Consider the following 20,708-nt stretch of genomic DNA (forward strand, 5'->3'; position numbering starts at 1 on the left):
CAAAGTACTTGTTGCATAAATTAATAAATAATGACTGATTACACAAAAAGAATCAGCACAATAGCCAAGGCATGGGGGCACACACCTACAATCCTACACTCCAGCCGGGCGGTGGTGGCACACGCTTTTAATCCCAGCACTCGGGAGGCAGACCCACTCGGATCTCTGTGAGTTTGAGGCCAACCTGGTCTACAGCGCGAGATCCAGGACAGGCACCAAAACTACACAGAGAAACCCTGTCTCAAATAATAATAATAATAATAATAATAATAATAATAATAATAATAACAACCCTACACTCCAGAGGCAGAAGACAGAGGAGGCTGCAAGCCTGAGGACAATATGGGCATTACCTTGAGTACCAAGCCTGCCAGGGTACATTTGACCCTCAGAAAGTCAAAAAGAAGCAGTTTTAAAAAGGAAGCTAAATAAAAATGCAAGAATACAAATAAATACTGAAATATTTTAGTCTTTCTTTAGCAACTAAAATACAAAGACTTTATGATCCGAGAAACCATTTTAAATGTATTTATGGGTTGGGGGATTTAGCTCAGTGGTAGAGCGCTTGCCTAGCAAGATCAATGCCCTGGGTTCGGTCCTCAGCTCGGGGGGGGGGGGGGGGGGGGGGGGGGGAGGCAGGGCGGTGGTGGCGAACGCCTTTAATCCCAGCACTCGCACTCGGGAGGCAGAGCCAGGCAGATCTCTGTGAGTTCGAGGCCAGCCTGGTCTCCAAAGTGAGTTCCAGGAAAGGCGCAAAGCTACACAGAGAAACCTTGTCTTGGAAAAAAAAAAAATGTATTTATATATGCTTTATTTAAGCGTCAACCTGTCAAAATTCATTATTATAGACTTATACTTACTGTATTTAAAAAATATTTTAGTTTTTATAAGATTGTTATGACTTAAAAATTTTATCATAAAAAGCTATAATCAAAGTACATATGGATAATATTTTCCACACCTATTATCTAATGAGTGAGTATGTGTGAGAATGTATATGTTTCTCTAAATAGAAAATAGGTTGTTATATAATTAGTGGAATAAAAAATTTCCCACTACAAATGCAACATTCTCAAAATGCTATATCCTGTAACTACTATAATCTTTTAAAAATTGTTACATCATGCTTAAAAGTCAAGCTGTACACATATTCCCACAACTAGTTTGCAAGGTAAAGAGATCAGTAAACTTACTTTTATGCCTAACATCTTTAACATTTGCTCCCCTTTCTGTGCTTGTGATTAAATGTAACATTCTGAAATCCCAAAGTTCTGAGAAAAACATAAATCCTTGTCTCACAGCTGCTGTTTGACTCTGGAAACACATGCATTTTCTTTTCAAGCATTTACCCTCAAAACTCCCAAAGGCTTTGGACTGGAGAACACCTGCATCTCTTCATTTAGTTCCAATAACAGAGCCCAAACTCCAAAACTACAAAAATAGACTCTCTGTTCAGCTGTAGTTACATTTTGCTCCTAATTCCCATGAACAAAAATGCTAAGAGCATGAAATCATGCGGGCAAGCTCTGTCATTAAGAGGACAAGGTTTTTGCACCAGAAGCCCAGTGGGAACATGATAGAAACTGGCAACAATTACAGATGAAGTCCACAGTAAAGTCCTCAGGGAAGAGAGAGGAAATGTAGTAAGATAGATGGGTATAATTTTTACCTATTTATACACAAAGCACAAATGTGAATTGTCTTTAATTGGTCCAATATATAAACATTTCTAGTCAAGTGTCCTGTCAAAAATACTAAAAGTATAACTTCAAGGCAATTCACCTAATTTTCCATTATGAAGAGAATTTTGTGAAACAAGACATTTCCCTAATGAAAGCAGAGGTTCTTAAATCTCCTTAGAAATTCCTATCTGACCAAAAAACTTTGAATGGTGTGCAATTTCTGATATGTTTTAATCAACAAAAAGGTAGACTAATTCAACTGAGCTGATTTCCTGAGTCCAGAGTTGTAATTTTAACTTTCCACTAACAATAACAAGCCCCCTCTCATATTTGGTAAGTAACAGATAAAATAATTTCCATTCATAAAAACCTAATAAAATACAAACCCTTATACTGGTTTATGAAATTAACAATTCTGGAAAATAAAAAGAATGTCTTAAATTTGCAATATTATGTTAAATTGTCAAAGATTATGTTACAAGAAACACTTACATTATTGCAGAATAGCATTGAAAACACCTATTTCTATCTAAATTCAACTCTAAAATGAAAATGGTGCTTTCAGTATTATACAGTAAAGAAAACCTAGTGCTGTGTGTGGTGGCACAGGTCCATAATCCTAGCTCTCAGCAAGGATGGGGGGAAAGGTCTCAAGTTCCAGGTCAGGTTGGGCTACACTACAAGACTGTATCAGTCACTTTGCTGCTGCTGTGATAAAGCACCGTGACCATCGCAACTTACAAAAGAGTTCAGTTGGGCTCATGTCATGGTCAGTAAAAAGACAGCAAACAGCAGGCATGGCAGTTGGAACAGAAGCTGAGGGCTGACATCTTAAACCACTAACAGAAAGTAGAACTGGAAATGGCTCCTGGCTTTGAAACCTCAAAGTCTGCTCCTGGTGACATACTTCTCCAACAAGGTCACACCTCCTAAACCTTCCCAAACATGGCCATCAACTGGGAACCAAGTGTTCAAATGCCAGAGTAATGGGGATCAGTTCACTCAAACCACCACCCAACATTTACAAAGGGGGGGGAGAGAAGAGGAGGGGAGGGGAGGAGAAGGGAAGGAGGGAAGGAGACAGAGAAGAAGGAAGGAAGGAAGAAAAAGAAAGAAAGAGAAAAAAATTAAGCATGTACTTCAACTTGCACAAATAATTAAAGTCATCCAGACTTTCAAAGAGGTCCTGTCTATTAACGGTGAACAAACTAAACTAGGGTGCACTCTACAGAATTCATTCTAGAGTTTTCATTTTCATAAACTAATATAAATATATAAAATATAGGAAATTGTCTTTGTGCGAAAGTCATTTGTATGAGAAAAACGGCACTGCATCCAGTGGTACACAAATTAAAAACAAAGAGTAACTAAAATTAAGTCTATATGAGTCTGAGAAATGCATGCAGAAATATCCTTGTGTTATGTAGAATCCTGTGGTCAATTTGGAGCACTGTTGTAAGTGTCAGTTTCAAACAGACAGAGGAAACCAACATGAGGATGAATTTAAATCATACAGAAAATGGCTGACACTGATGTTTAGACCTGTGAAAGGAAGAGGGGGGGGAGGGAGAGAAAGAGAGACAGAGACAGAGAGACAGAGAGAGAGAGAGCGCAACTAATCTTATATATAAGAAAAAGAAGGAGATATTCAGTCAGTGCTAGCAAATCAATGGACTATGAAATAGAGAAAAAAGGTTCATGCTAATTTTAAACACTTTTAATATATTTTGGGGAAAGTCATTAAGGTATTGGCTGAACTTTGGAGGCTGATTCTAAAAAACAATAAATGGACACAGAGATATAAATACATAGTTACTTGGTAACACAAGTACTGATGAGATCATCAAATAGCAAGAAGGAGAGTGACAGCATCATCTTTAGAACAACCTGTTCTTGGGTCTGGAAAGATGGTTGAGAGGTAAAGACTACATACTTCAATTTCAGTAGATGCAAGTTCAATTTCTAGGACCCACACAGCAGCTCACAACTGCCTATAACTCTAGCCCTAGGGGGATCCAATAACTCTGGACTCACATGTACATACCCACACAACACAATTCCGCCAACACACACATACACAATTATAAATAATAAAAAGAAAAAAATTTAATGATATAACCTTGGGGATGAGGAGATGGCTCACTTGGTAAAAGCAGTTTCTGTCGAAATAAAATGACCTGAGTTCAAATCTCCACACACATGGAAAACACAGGGAAGGCACGTGTGCCAGCAACGGAGGGAAGAGACAGGACCTCACTGGCCAGCCAGGCAGGTTTAGTGAGAGAACCTATCTCAGGAACAAGATGATATACTCACTTCAGCGGCATATAAAACTGGAACTGTACAAAAATAATTAGCTTGTCCCTACACAAGATGACATGCAAGTTCATTAAGTATTCAATAATTTAAAATAAAGTGGAAAGCAATACAAAAAGACACCCAATGCACCAATAAACGCATGTACATATGTCACCCACCCACACAAATATAAATAAATATGACCTACACTTAAGGAAGAAAAGAGAAACATGTTGGCAGGGAATTGTTTGTTTGTTTGTTTGTTTATTTTTTAAGGTGGAGCCAAAAAGGACAACATTACTCTGGCATCAAGAACTATGAAGGACCTGAAATTTTACTAATCAGTTGTGTGGGTGCTGAGGAAGAAAAGACTCCCCTGACTGGGACTGAAGCCTCAGTTACCACATAATAAGCACAACTGTGATACCAATACAGTGGCAACAGCTACCTTTGTTCCCATGTTCCACAGACATTGTGACACAAACATATGTGTGCATGCCAAAAGACACACACGATATGAACCTGAGTGGAGGAACTGATTATTTTAAGATACGCAGTACGTCCTTTGATTCCTAAAGGAGACACTGTATGTTATCTTTCAAAGCTATAAACTACACAGACATCTTGGAAACGATAATCCAAAACAAAAGTCAGTACCTGCACTCTGGGGTTTGTAAACAACGTTTCAGGCCTATGGAGACTAGTATGCTAACAGAGCCGAGAATGACCAAGGTTTCCACAGCAAAGGCAAGATCACAGAAGAAGATGCGCAGAGAAAGCTGGGAAGGGAAGTTTCAGGAGGCACACTGAAGGCTGACATGTCGTTTCATGTCACTGTAAAGAGTGAAGCCAGAACAATGCAAGTTATAATCCAGTGAACAGGCTATCTAGTGGTGATTAGAACTGTCAGAGGAAGACGTCGGCAGACATTCTCTACCAGTACAGTCACCTGCTAAACAGTGGAAAGGAGAGGCTGAGAGAGCTAGTACATATTAAAAACACACTATTTGTCTATCAAACACATTCATAAGCTTGACTATTTGTCAGGAATGTTCACTCATTTATTCATTACCCGCCAAAACATCTCAAGCATTCTTTACATGTCAGACAATGTAAGGACCTAAATACCATGTGACAAACATCCAGTGACTAACTATGGAGAGCACTGTCAGATGGAGAAAGACAGATTGTGTAAGTGTGTATGCCACCAAAGCTAAGAGAGAAAACTACATGCACCTATGACAAACAGTAACAGACCTATTCAAACTGGGGGATGGAGGAGTTTCAGAGAAAGAGGGAAAAACTGGATAGAGATTTTAAGACTGAATGGTGCTAAGCACAGAGATAAAGAACAAGGACAGATGTTAAGAATTGTCAACAGGAAAAAAAAACAGTATATGCAGAAAACGTAATTACAGTAAGAAACAGGGAGAGAAACCAGGCCAGTAGACCTGAGCCAACCAAGAGGGGGCCATGGAGAAAAGGTCTCCTAACACTGGCCTAGAGACAGCACCCAGGAACTTGGAGTGTACACAGTCCTCCAAGATTACTTCATATTTCTACACAGTACACACTCTATAACCAACTGCTATATCAATAACCACACTTAATAAAAATGCAGAGCTTTTTAGCAAGCAGAATTTGCTATAAAATCATGCTATAAAAACAAAACACAACATATAAAGAAAAGCGAGAGTCTATATATAAAAGATGAAGAGTTTATCTAAAACTAATTTTAAAGTAGTATCTATAAATAAATTACAGTGATCAAATGCTTCTACTTATGAAAAAGTCACGGAAAAACCTGTTTGTCTACTTCTAATAACATATATGAACATCACAATGTTCACATCATTAAGCAGTCATACCAAAGGGGGACCATGAAGATAGCATGTGAACTGGCATGCTAAGACCACACAAGAACTCTCGGGTCCTTCCCTGTAAACATAGTCTGTCAAGTGGAGAGGGCACCCCCACACCCCAGCCCCCACCCCGAGAAGGAGGATGCAAGGGGAGCTGCTAAAACTTCAAAGGCAAAGCAATGCTGTGAGATTCTCAAGTGAGGCTTTCTGAGACAAAGCTATAAAGGGAAAGGGGGACTCTTCGAAGTTAGGAACTTTTTTAATTGAAAATAGATTTTTTTTCCCATATTCTGATTATTGTTTCTCCTGCCCCAACTCCTCCCAGATCCTGCCCACTTCCCCATTCATCAAAATCCACTCTTTAATTCTCTCCTTAGAAAACAAAAAGGGCAACTAAAATAATAATAATAATAATAATAATAATAATAATAATAATAAATTAAATTAAATTAAAAGAAACAAACCAGATAAATGGGATAAAAACAAACAAAAGAGTCAAAGAACAAGCACAAGAAACACAAAGATGCTGAAACACAAACACGCACACACAGAAACCCTATTAAAAAAAAATGGAAACCACAAATATAAGCAAAAGATCTATAAGGTTAAAAGGAAAAAAAAATACTCAGACAAAGCACTGTGAGACAAAGCACCTCCAAAGTCACCATTAAGTTTGTTTTGTGTCCACCATGTATCGCCTAGGGGTGGGGGTACACATGGGCCCTGCCTCACTATCTGCCAGTCACACAGCAATAAAAGGATTCCTAACAATACTCTGCTATACTCATGGATCAGTTCCTTGGATCATCAGAGAAGCGTCTTCCTGCAGCAGATGGGAACAAATACAGAAAACTGGACAATGTGCACAGTACATGACCTTGGAGCACTAAGTCCTAAACGAGATGTCTCCCTCAGGTTCAGGAGACTCTGTAGAAGAGGAGGCGGAAAGATTTTAACAGCCAGAAGGGATCAAAGACACCAAGGAAAAAAGGCCTTGTAGACACCAGGACTGACACACCAAGAACTCATAGAGACTGAGGCAGCACGCACAGGTCTAAGCCAGACAGGGTTCCAGCACTGAGGGGTTAATACTTCAGTCTGGAAAGGCTGTCTATAAACTGTTTACCTTTCTTTCATTCAGACATCCTGACTTATAATTTGGCTATAACATCAGTGATACCCAAGCACAGATGCACACATTCAATTCAAATCCAGGTTCCTGTTCAAAAGATTTATCAACCTCACATTGAACCTGGCTCTATAAAAATATTTATGTGTTCCTTACTATATCCTAAACCATGAATGTGGTTGGTAGTTCCAAGGTGGGTAGAAATTTTTATTTTAAAATACCCTGAATAAAGAAATAAAAAATACATTACATTTAAGGAGTAAAATAAGCCCAAAAGAGTATTTCTTTAAAAACCAAATACATGATTACATTAACATTTTACACACAAATCCATAAAAATACCACCAAACATAAATCTGAACATGATTATGTGAATTTCCTTAAAACCATGAGAAATTATAAAAATACCACCAAACATAAATCTGAACATGATTATGTGAATTTCCTTAACATCATAAGAAATTATAAAATTTGAACTGATAAGTACCCTAAATGTCACAGATATTTTTTTATACCAACTTGTTCTTAGACTGATTGTAACTTTGTGAGAGGCAGATAAATTTTGTAACCCTAAGAATGGTCTTTAATTATCAGGCATAATACTAATATTGCTAGGAAAAAGATTCCATTATTACTTAAATATGCGTGGCTCATTATTCTAATTCTGTACGTGAGAAAACAAAAAGAATAGAAGACTGTCTAACTCAACAGTAAATGATGGACTCAAACACCACTGTGCTTTACTGGGTGGCAGCACAGAGCCTGGATGGTCTGGGGAGCTCAACACCCTGATAATTTCCGGATTTGAACACAAATTCTAACTAAAACTAAAGCATGGATAACTGTGCAAAGGTGCTTAATTTTATGCAGATTTTTAAAACATGATTAAATAGACGTTAACAAAGGTATTTTATTGAATCACCATGCCTACCTCTCTGCACAGGTGTTAGGAAACCCAAAGGCCAAACTAGCCACTTTCCATCTTAGTACATAAAGCTGTGTGGGAACACAGTCACAGCCACTGATTTATGTTCTGCCAATGGATATTTTTGTGCTGTAAGAGCAGGACAGTTAAGAGACCATTTGATTCACAAGATTCTCTCTGCCTTAGAATACTAGAAAAATATTTTGTCCATAATTATCATCTCATGCTTGTATCAGTCAGTGTTCAACACACTACTATTATGAACTACAGCCTTCCTCTTTAAAGAAGATAATTCCTAAAAAAGCACACTGCTTTTCTTTATTGGAATTTATTAACTATCAAAGTGCTTCATTTTATTACAATTCCAAGTGCATGTGTGCGTGAGTGCGCCATTTTCCTCATCCATTCACCTGGTGATAGGTATATATGGAGTATGTGCTGATTCTCTAACGACTTTGTAAATAATGGGAAAATAAACATGAGCACAAAGGTATCTCTGTAGTAAGCCAAGTATGACTCTTTAAGGCACACGTCTAGAAATGGTATGCCTGAATCATGAAATACTTCCATTTTTAACTGTCAGCACGAAACCTCTAAACTGATTCCTATAGTGACTAAACCAATCTACATGCTCAACAATACTATATTACCATTCCCTTCCCTGTATCCATATAAACATTTGTTCATGTCTTGTGACTGATAAAAATTCTGAAAGGACACGTATAAAAACCTTTCTTGTCATTATTTCCTCAAAACTGTATGTATATAGCATTTGTATTACATTAAATATTATTAAAAAAAGAAAAATTTAATTCTGACTGAGATAAGACAGAATTCCAGTGTAGTTTAGATTTGGATTTTCATGATAGCTAAAGAGTCTAAAGATGTTCTCATATGCTTATTGGCCTATGTACTTTATCACTTTGTAAGTATCTGTCCCCTTCACTTGCCCACTTACTAATTAGATTATTTGCTTTTCTGACATCTTGTTTCCCTTTTCTAGATATTCCATGTCAATACTCCTCACCCTCCCTGTGAGCACCTAGTGAAGATTCTGATTCTGGAACGGTGTCTTCTTCACTTCACTGACTATTCCTTTTGCTGTGCAGAAGCTTTTGTAACTTCAGGAGATCATATTTATCAACTGCGCCTCTTATTTCTGGGCTGCTCCAAGCCCTGTGGAGTAGGTCCTGGCCAACTGCTACATTTTTTGCTATGCGGAAGCTGTTTAACTTCATGTGATCGTATTTCCCATTGCTCAATTGCTGTTATTTCTGGTATACTAGGAGTCCTAGGGAGCCAATGTTTCCTCTCTACTTCCCCCAACAGTTTCAAAGTTCCAGTCCTTCCATCTCTCACCCATCTGGAGTTGAATTAAGACAGGGTGAGGAACAGATATCTACTTTTGGTTTTCTGTGTATGCATACTCAGTTTTCACCAGCAATATTTGTTGAACGGCTACCATTCTTAATGAAGTATGTTTTGGATACCTTTGGAAAAATTCAGACTGCTTTAGTGGTGTGGGATCATCATTGGGTCTTCTATTCTGTTTCATGGGTCTGGGTATCTGGTTGTGTGCTGGTGGCATGCTGCTTTGCAAGTAATTCCTTCTTTCTGAAAAGCACTCTCTTTGCCAGCATCATGGTAAGGCATTTTAAACTAGCCTTTGAAACTACTCATTTCAAGTTTTGAATGTGGCTAATGACTCAGCTACACATAGATTGTAACAAAATTTCATTTCACATGTTTATGATAGTCCTGAATATGTAACTGTTTGCTTCCTTAGTATCGGTCTACACATACTCATTGTCTGGGCAATTATAAAACTTCTCAAATTTCTGATTGAATATATTAACACGTGCTTCCACTTAGTGTTTTACTGACTGATGTCAACAGAGCTCTCTTCTTCCACACTATTTGAAAGCTCACTGAAGTTTTGTAAGGATCCCTAATTTCTAGCCCCGCTGACTGACTACCCTGGGTTTACCAAGCACATCATTGTGCACATGGCTAATACTGGCCTCTGCTTCTCATCTTTCTTTCCTAGTCCCCATTCAGCCTTAAGATACAGCCTCTCAACATGACAGATATGATTCTGAATAGAAGGCAATGCAAAACAGAAAAAACACAACCTAAAAATGAAATCACAACTTCTGAGTTGTTTTGATTTTTTAGATTTTTTTAAATTTCACTATCAAAGTCTTTTACTTTTTAAAAAGTTATGAGTGGGCCAAATGTGTAATTTGAATAAATTGGTAAATAAATAAATTTGGTAAATTGTGGGTCACAGCCAAAGTGCTGCAGCATTAGAAAATTTGTACTATAGAAGAAGCTGTAATCTAAAACACACACACACACACACACACACACACACACACACTCACACACTCACACACACACACAATTCTGTGGTTGCATGCTACACAAAGAGTTTGAATCTTTCATAAAACCCGATTTATAAACTTCATTTATCAATACTGTTATGAAATAAAACAAAAATTTTTAAAGACTAACTACAGAATATATCCCAACAAACAGAAACTGACTTAGAAGTCCGCACTGAAAGGAACTTCTAAGATGGCAACGTAACTGAAGGAAGCCGATAGGCCGCACGTACCAGAATGGTGGCAGTCGTCCATGTCCTGGGGAACCTGGATGGTAAAGGCTACCAGGTCTGGAGCTAAGAGGGACTCGGGCTTTCTGCTCTCATTAAGCCACTTGGTACTATGAAGGTCTCTAGTGTCAGAAGGACCCTGAAGCAAAGGAACCAACTTTTCCTTTCCACTGTCACCTAAAGAGAAATTTTGATTGAAAAAATAAAAGGAAAAAATTTTAATAATATTTATATAAAATACAATAGTTTGGGGATGCTTGATCTCAAACCATATCACTAAAATAATGATTACATATAGTTGCCACTGTAACTATCTAGTTAATAATCTAAAGAGTGACTGATAACGCCATTTTAGCTGTAAGAATGAAGTTTTGACATGATGCTAATGAACGCAGAACATGTTCAGAACAGTTCATAAAATGAAATGACAGAGATATACTTCAGCAAAATACATACTATGATGTGATGAAATTTAAGTTTGCTAAAAGAACTGCAAATAGCTTAAGGAGAATATTATGCAACAAAACACTGCAAACAGAGGAATACAATTACAAACTAACTTTTGTAACACCCAAATGAGGTGTTTAAATCTACAATGCTAACATCTTAATTCAATTTTTAATTATCATACATTATCACAGCACATTTCTATCAAAACTATAGCAATAACTATTCTTTTAATGTTTTCCTCATAACTACTATTAAAAATACGTGAAGTTCTTTACCTTAAATAAAAATTAATTTGTAAGTATCATCCCTGTACTGCTAAAAATATTAAGTATAAACAAAACAATGAAAAGCTCTGATTCATAGGAACAATGAGTAAATTCTTATTTCAGCAAACGCTCCTTGTAAAAGGCAAGGCCGATTCTCCTACACAGGCAATAAAGTTTTACACGGTCCAGCTGCACATACCTGGGGCTTTGGCACAAATTTTTATTGATCCCATGGTCCCAGAGGCACATCTGACCAATGATGTGCTGCAGTACTTCAGTTCAACATTCTGGATTGAGCCCTCAAGAGTTGGCAGGGGATTCTTAGATTTCACACCTAATAAAAGAAAACTGCAAATGTACTAGCTGATTGAATTTAAATAATTTTTATATTCCTTCACCAAGGTATTTAAAGTTAATTATACTTTAATTATCTACCTTAGATGTCCTTATAGTATTTGTGTTAGGTTTCAGAGTTCAATATTTAAAAGGTAAAAAAATGCAATTTTAAAATAAATGGGCTGAACTCTCATAACTATTCTTGTAACCAGATCTTGATTAGTAGGATTCAAGACATGAAACTAAATGGATAAATCATTACATAAAACTCAAAAGGAAGTTTAAAAATCATATTTAGTTTTAGAAAACACAATAAATTTTATATTTTAATACAAGTTTAACTTACTTTGGCACAGATATTTACAAAGAAAACTACCTGATTAAGGAGATAGATTGAGGCCAAGAAAGTTTGTAAGATAAAGGACAATCTCTTACAAGCAAAAAAAGCAAAGGATTTTTTATCAATTAATCAAAAAAGTAAATATCAATATCTCTACTAGATGATACTTATTAATAGAGAATAGTTGAGAAACCTTCATTTTAATGGTCACCCCTGACTTTGGACATAAAGCAGAGGGAGGATCATACAAACAGAGAAACCTACAGAATATAACACTGATGAAGAAAGGGGGGATGAGGAAAGTGGAGGAGTCATCTCTGATTAACAGAATTTACTCAAGACTCACTGTGTGTTAGCTACACAAACGGAGTCAGTCTGCACAGAAGACCGTAATACAGATATTGCTTTCCTCATTTTTGATGCATAGGTTGGGGGCGAAAACTAAATTTCACAGGAGGATCTGTAATCAGTTAACATTTACTGAGGACTTGTATTGTGGTATGCATACAAATGAATTCAATCTCCACAAAAGACTATGATTTAATGTTAGTATCCTCGTTGTATAGATAAGAATATCACAAATTAGAGGCATTAACTAAATTTTGCACCACTTACGAAAAGTAATAAAAAAGAACCAAAGTCTTAAACAATGCCATATATGTTACAGAATAATTTTGTCTTTCTACCACTCATTTTGAGTATATTCATAAACATCCAGGAATACTATTTCCCTTCTGTTCCTCACCTCAAATTTTAGTGAAACAAAGTATTATCCTTCATATTTGAAGATTCTTTAATTCTACATGATTTTAAAAATAAGCTTTCTATGTCATATTAAAATTTCTTCTAAAATCTCATGTCCAACTATTGTGTGTTCATGAATACCTACTGTTTCTCCAGAAGTATATGAAAGTCTTCCTAAGCAGTGTTCAGGAATTACCATGCTAAATGATTCCCGAATGATCACAACATGTTGGAAAAACTTCCCATATACTAACCCTCATTTCTGAAAGAACTCTTAATTTTCTAATCTTCACCTTAGTCATTGTACTGGTTGATTTTTGTCAATTTGACATAAGCTAGAGTCATCTAAGAAGAAAGACTCTTAATTGAGAATATGCTTTCATTAAGACTGGCCTACAGGCAAGTCAGTGAGGTACTATCTTGATGTCATAGGTAGGGCTTACCCCTAGGCTGGTGATCTTGAATGCTATAAGAAGGCAGATTGAGCAAGCCCTGAGAAACAAGCCAGTAAGCCACAACCTCTTCTACAGTTCCTGCCTCCAGGTTCCTGCTCTCCTTGAATTCTTGCCCTGGCTTCCCTCAGTGATGGACTGTTACCAGGAAGTATAAGCAAAATAAGCCCTTTCCACCCCAAGGTCATGGTGTTTACCACACATTGCTTTTAGTCATGGCGTATCCCACAGCAGAAGAAACTCTAAAACAGTCATTTTACAACCGTGTATCAATTAATTGTTAATTTGTCATGTTTAGCATGTGTTTAATTTATAGAATTTCAGAACAAAAGCTGAACTGAGCTCTGTAACAGGTTTAAAGAGTGTATGAAGCCAATAAAGTGGCATCCAAATGTTGTGTATTTCGCAGGTTTTCAAATTCCATGACAGGAAACGTTTAAATAATATTCAAGAAAATTAAATGGCAGAAAAACTTATATAATCATAGTGCTAGTAGTATAATTATTATAACATTTGGCATTGGCTGAACACTTAATTACGCCTAATTTATTTATTCATCACACAAAAAAATAAGAAAGCTATTACTATTCCCATTTTACAGATAGGAAAACAAAGGCTTGGAGAAATACAGATTTGGCAAAAATTAATCAGAAAGTGGGAAAATCTGAACCACAGTTTTCCTTATTACAGTGGATGCATGGGGCTGGAGAGATGGGTCACTGGATAAGAGTCAGCTATATACAAGCTTAAGAATCTGACAGTCAAGTTAAAAGCTGAGTGTGGCCACAGATCTATCCCAACACTGTTTTTGAGAAAGGAGGACCTCTGAAACTTTCTGGGTCCAAACCTACCTCCAGGTTCAGTGAGAAATCCTATTTCAAATGAATAGAGTGGAGAGTGAAATAGTATGGCATGCAATATCCTTCTGAAATAACACCAAAGTAAAGATAACCCTAGACCCATAAGAACAAAGATAGGCAACACACACAAGGTTAAATAACAAAAAAAATGACATCAAACATCTGAATCACTGAGAGCAGGAGGAAATAAAGCATGCTTTGAAACACTATAGACAAATAAATCTCAATCTAAAAATCTATACCCAGCCAAATTATCAATCACATATAAAATGTGCTGCTTAGTTGTCAACTTAACATGACCCAAAATCACCCAAAGAGAGAGTCATAGTGAGCAGTTATCTAGATCAGGTTGGTTGTGGGCGTATCTGAGGATGCGGGCAATTGTCTAGACTGTTAACTGATACAGAAAGATCCAGGACACTGTGAATGGCACCATTCCCACCTTGAGGGCCTGGACTATGTAAGAGTAGAGAAAATTAGTTCAACACAAGCAAGAGTGAAGCAGGCTGCAGACATGGTGCTTTAAAGTTCCTGCCTTGAATTTCCATTAATAAAATGTGACCTGGAAGTGTAGGCCATACATGAAGCCTTCTTCTCTAAAGCTGCATTGCGGGGTCAGGGTGCTTTACCTGAGCAGCAGAAATGGAACTGGGACAAGAGGTAAAATAAAGAAACAAGGATTTCTTCAGCCAGACTAGATGACTTCCTACACTAGAATGGTAACTGTAGAGTATTATACCCCAGGAAGAGTGTTCGTCAAGAAAGAAAACACTTATCCAAGAAACAGAATGCAACAAAAGAAAAAAGCAAAAAGACAAAGAAATTTCAAGACGCCTTAGATTTGGATTGGGGAGCAACCAGACATTGAAAAGAGGAAAGTATACTAAAAATCATTCCAAAATTAAGCATGCATTTGGAATTTCTACCAGTTTTAGAAAATAAATCAAAAATATGTACAGAAAACACTAACAAGGCAAGAACAAAACTACTAAAGTTTTAAAAGAGAAAATTTCAATGATCACATGTAACACTCTATCCATAGTCTTAAAAAACTATGATGTAAAATGCCCAAAAATTTAGGAGAAAGGAAGACCATATAGTATTGGTCCTAAAAACTAGATCCTTGGTAGCAAGGACAGTAATACTGACCTACTTGAGAAGGAGGGGGTGGGGTGGGGGTCAGAGACAGGGAGAACATACAAGACCCTAATGAGTTGATCTGCAGTGGGGAGATGAACTTCGACTACTCGGGTAAACCTGATGTGATGTGAAAAACCCTTAGAAACAAAAAGGAAACAGAAAGGAAGAAAGAAAGAGACATAAAGTCAGAACCACTGTCATAGAAGCATGATACTGATGCCTCTGAAGATGGGGAAGGGGACCATGAGCCAAGAGTTAGCTGCTGATACTTCAGAAACCTAGAAAAGGCAAAGGCTTGTCCCTAGAGACTCCATATAGCAGACCTATTGACACCTGATTTTATCTGAAATTTATTTCAGTCTTATTTGTATACTAAAGAACTGTAAGAACAAAAATGTGCTGTAAGGATGTAGAGATGGTAAAGAAGTTATAACATGTGTTGTTTCTTACAAAGGAGCCAAGTACTCATATTAGGCAGCTCACAACCACCTCTAGTTCCAGCTCCAAGGGGTCCAATGCCTCTGGTCTCCATGGACATCTATACTCATGTATACATAAACCCTAACACATAATTTTAACAAAATTTAATTTTTATAAAAAAATGCTGTTTTGATAAAAGTTATTGAAGAAACAATGGAGAATTAAACTCCTTAAATCCAATACTAAAAATTATATAGATGAGGGAGCTGGGGAGATGGCTCAGTAGTTAAAAGAACTGGCTGCTCTTCCAGAGGACCCTGGTTCAATCTCCAGCACCCACATGGCAGTTCACAAGCATCTGTAACTCCAGTTCCAGGGGATCTGATGGTCCCTCTGGCCTCTGAGGGCACCAAGCACACACTTGGTGCACACACATACATGAAGGCAAACACCTATATACATACAAAACCAAGACTTTGATCTTTAAAATTATATAGATACCTAAAGACAGATAATTTAAAACTCTATTAAAGCATGCTGTTTAAGAGTTTCCAGTAAATATCTATGAGTCAGATAAAAATAACTGCCTCTGAAAGGCAGCGATCATAAGCAACCCAAGAACTACACTTTTCCTATTAAGACCGTCAAAATTATAATTTTATAAAATAAAATAACATGCCATGCAGGACACTCAAGCAGCCAGAACTCGTGCTTCAGAAAGAAAATCTACAAAATGATAGAAGAGAATACCAATTATAAAGATTTCTAAAGAGGAAAATTATTCTAAACTGTACATTAAAGGGACATTCATCACTCAATTATAGCAAAGAGCTTTCAAGTAGTTAATTAATGCTAAGTAGTAAACATTCTTTCATGGTAAAAACTAAAGAAGAAACTGAGATGAAATGAAGAAAGGACCTAGTGAAAGGCTGGAGAAGGGACAACTAAGGCGACGGAACGTCACCCAGGACACTCTAGGAGTCGGCAGGTGACAAAGCCTACATGGCCTCCAGGACAACCAGGAGCGCCTACTTCACAAGGGGCAAAGGGCCTCACCCAGTGGCCACACCTGTAAGCCCAGAGTCAGGAGACAGAGACAGGAGCGTGGTCTCAAGTTCAAGGCCAAGCTCATATACATAGCAAGTTGCAGGCTAGCCAGCAATACACACCAAGACCCTGTTTCAAAATTGGGGGTGGCCAAGGACTTGAAAACACTTCTCCAAAGAGAATATACAAATGTCTGTCCAGCTGTAACTCTCCCCTCTCCCTGTAACCACCACCTTATTCTCTACTTGCTTGAGTTCTTTCACGTAACATGATACTGTTAAGGTTCACCAGAAATCCATTTCTCTTCATGGCTGAATGCTATTCCATACTATCATGATTTTACATTTTGTTGAGCCTTTGACCAGTTAACACAAGACAGTAAGCTCAGTTGGAGACTATCTGACTTATTTCTATTTGGAGAAACTCCATTTGTCTACTTTTCTTTTATTGTCTAGTCTTTGGGGTTTTTAACCTAAAAATGACTGTCCACACCTATAGCATGAGGCTTTCCCCTTCTGCTTTTTCCAGGATCTTCAGTCTTGCATTTAAGTCTCAGTCCACTTGAGCTAGTTTTCCATTTCTATGATAATCTGTCACACAAATGTAGGGTACACTGGGATGTTTCGAGTCATGTGCTACATCAGGACGGACATATGGTTCATTTCAGTCCTGAGTCACTTCTTCCTGGTGAAAGGTGCACAATCCCAGCGAGGCTGCACTCCAGCACTAGTGAGGAGGCAGCACGAGCATCCAGAGTTCAAGGACAACTGAGGCAACAGACAGACTACAGCTCAAAACAAGCAGAATTCTCTCTTCTACCTATGCTTGAGTACATGTTCTTTTTCAGCTATATTCCTGTTCCCCTATTGTGCCATAGAACACAAAGACAGAGCCTTTCTATCAACAAGCATTTTAATGTTAACGTAGAATTTCAAGTAATAAAAAAAAATTACAAAAGAAAATTCTGTAAGAAGACATGGAAATCTAAAATGTGTGTAAACCAAGGAGCATAGCTGTAGAATATGTGTGTAAACCAGGGAGCATAGCTGTAGAATGTGTGTAAACCAAGGAGTATAGATGTAGAATATGTGTGTAAACCAGGGAGCATAGATGTGGAATATGTGTGTAAACCAGGGAGCATAGCTGTAGAATATGTGTGTAAACCAAGGGGTATAGATGTAGAATATGTGTGTAAACCAGGGAGCATAGCTGTGGAATATGTGTGTAAACCAAGGGGTATAGATGTAGAATATGTGTGTAAACCAGGGAGCATAGATGTGGAATATGTGTGTAAACCAGGGAGCATACCTGTAGAATATGTGTGTAAACCAAGGGGTATAGATGTAGAATATGTGTGTAAACCAGGGAGCATAGCTGTGGAATATGTGTGTAAACCAGGGAGCATAGATGTGGAATATGTGTGTAAACCAAGGGGTATAGATGTAGAATATGTGTGTAAACCAGGGAGCATAGCTGTGGAATATGTGTGTAAACCAAGGGGCATAGATGTGGAATATGTGTGTAAACCAGGGAGCATAGATGTGGAATATGTGTGTAAACCAAGGAGCATAGATGTGGAATATGTGTGTAAACCAGGGAGCATAGATGTGGAATATGTGTGTAAACCAGGGAGCATAGATGTGGAATATGTGTGTAAACCAGGGAGCATAGATGTGGAATATGTGTGTAAACCAGGGAGTATAGATGTGGAATATGTGTGTAAACCAGGGAGCATTATTGTAGAATATGTGTGTAAACCAGGGAGCATAGCTGTGGAATATGTGTGTAAACCAGGGAGCATTATTGTAGAATATGTGTGTAAACCAGGGTGCATAGATGTGGAATATCGGAACAGATTTGGCTGAAATGCTACAGTTACAAACTTCGGAAACATTCCCAGGGACTGACAACTACCTTCAATTTCAATAAAGAAATAGATGATAAAAACCACATCACAAGCTTCCAACCACATTATAGAAGAAGTAGAATGTGCACTGTGCCCAAAGACCCACAGGAGATGTAACAGGGCAGTCCATAGTCTTCCGGCCCATAACGGAATCTCATCAAAATCAGAACTGAGTTGATAGAGTTTGTTCTATGACCACAGCAGTTTCAAATGTGAAATCTTCCAATGCTGAGAAATTAACAAATTTAAGTATTTCACAAGTCAAAGAGGAAGACTCAAAGACATTTATTTAACCTATTTATAAAAATATAATGTATCAAAACTGGCAGAACATGGCAGGGTGGTGTGAAAAGGGAAGTTAACAACACTAGATCTATATGTTAGAAGAAGAATCAGTCCATGCAAACAGGGTGAAAGACCAACACCCAAATGAAGGGGTGGAACAGAGAATCCTAACAGGCACACATAAATCTCCTAGATGACTTCTAGCAGAGGTGTAAGAGCAATTCAATTAGTGAGAGTTACTGAACCCCACTCAATAATAGAAAGAAAAATTCACAAGTGGAAGAAAATTCAATACATACAATGCCATTAAAAATTACAGCAGGTGGTGGTGCACACCTTTAATCCCAGCACTTGGGAGGCAGAGCCAGGTGGATCTCTGTGAGTTCGAGGACAGCCTAGTCTCCAAAGCGAGTTCCAGGAAAGGCACAAAGCTACACAGAGAAACCCTGTCTCGAAAAACCAAAAAATTACGGCAGGAAAAAACAGCCTTGGGACCTAGAAGTAGGCAAAGAATTCTTAACCTAAATTTAAAAAAAAAAAAAATCCATAAAGAATCCTGCCATATGAGAATGAGAAGAGATATAAGATGTTGAGAAATGACATTTGAAAATCACAGATCCAACAAAGAACCAACATATTTAGAATGTATAAAGACTCCTCCAAATACACAAATAATAATAGGAAATGTGTAAAATTTTTTGTGAATAAAATGATATGTATCATCATTGTATTGCATTTAGGTTAAAAAAAAAAAAGTACAGTAACAATAACATCATTACACACCTACCCCAGCATCTAAAACAAATACATGACAAATCATATGCTGGTGAGGATGTGCAGACACTGAGCACTGTGCTGTGGACATGTGCTGTGTAGGACACACAAACTGGTGCAGAAATTACTGAAGGTACTTCGATAGTTTCTTAAAAAACTAAGTATATAGCTACCGTGACACTCATAAGCAGTACTCTTGAATGCTAATCAAAGAGAAGTGGAAGACTAAGCTCGGAACAAACCTTGCTCATAATAATCCAGAACTGTGGTTTAACTCTATCATAGACTATCTGAACAAACCTTGCTCATAATAACCCAGAACTGTGGTTTAACTCTATCATAGACTATCTGAACAAACCTTGCTCATAATAACCCAGAACTGTGGTTTAACTGTATCATAGACTATTAGACAACAGTAAACATTTCTACATCTCTAGAGATTCACACTTTTGATTCTTTCATATGATCTGTTCATGACAAGTAATTCCATAGAAACAGGAAGCAGACTATGATCAGAAACAATTAGTCCAAGTAACAAGAAGGGGAGAGGGAGGGAGGGAAGGAAGGAGGGAGGGAGTTAGAAAGGGAAGAGGGAGGGAAGGAAGGAGTTAGAAAGGGAAGAGGGAGGGAAGGAGGGAGGAGGGAGAGACAAAGCTGTATCAATGATAGACCTTTTAAAAACCCACTCATTCAAAGGTTTAAAGATTAAAACAATTCTAAAACATATTTAATATCTTCTTGATTTAACTTTTAGTTCATGTACAAGAAAATTTCTTTGTGAAGGAATGTTCAATGTTTAAACAATGGATGCATATTCTCTCTCTAAGGAAATCAAAGTGTCAAAGAAGAGAAATAAAAGAGCTTAAATATATAGGTATGGCCTGCAAATCTTTGTGAGTAACATAGTTAGACTGAAGTGCTTATCCTAAAAATTTATCCTATGTCCCAAAATTTGCCCAAACATAACACTATAAAATACAGTTTCTGGAGAACAGGTTAAAACTACAAAGAAATACTACTTAGTAAGTCTTTCAAAAATATTTCCAGCTGGGCGGTGGTGGTGCACGCCTTTAATCCCAGCACTAGGGAGGCAGAGGCAGATGGATCTCTGTGAGTTCCAGACCAGTCTGATCTACAGAGTGAGATCTAGGACAGCCAGGGCTACACAGTGAAACCTG

At 37.6% G+C, this 20,708-nt stretch overlaps 1 protein-coding gene across 2 annotated transcripts in view; it reads right to left on the bottom strand.

The window, feature by feature from the left end:
• The window catches only part of Vps13b (vacuolar protein sorting 13 homolog B), a 601,468-nt gene that overhangs the window by 442,521 nt on the left and 138,239 nt on the right, over positions 1-20,708 (bottom strand). For both annotated transcript variants that reach the window (XM_059247261.1, XM_059247260.1), the window contains exons 18-19: positions 11,426-11,560; positions 10,514-10,687 (exon numbers count right to left, since the gene is read on the bottom strand). In XM_059247261.1, the coding sequence (XP_059103244.1) occupies positions 10,514-10,687; positions 11,426-11,560 (309 nt within the window). The remainder of the gene's footprint in view (positions 1-10,513; positions 10,688-11,425; positions 11,561-20,708) is intronic.

Source organism: Peromyscus eremicus, chromosome 20, assembly GCF_949786415.1.
Source record: "Peromyscus eremicus chromosome 20, PerEre_H2_v1, whole genome shotgun sequence".
In the NCBI taxonomy this organism is placed as follows: domain Eukaryota; kingdom Metazoa; phylum Chordata; class Mammalia; order Rodentia; family Cricetidae; genus Peromyscus; species Peromyscus eremicus.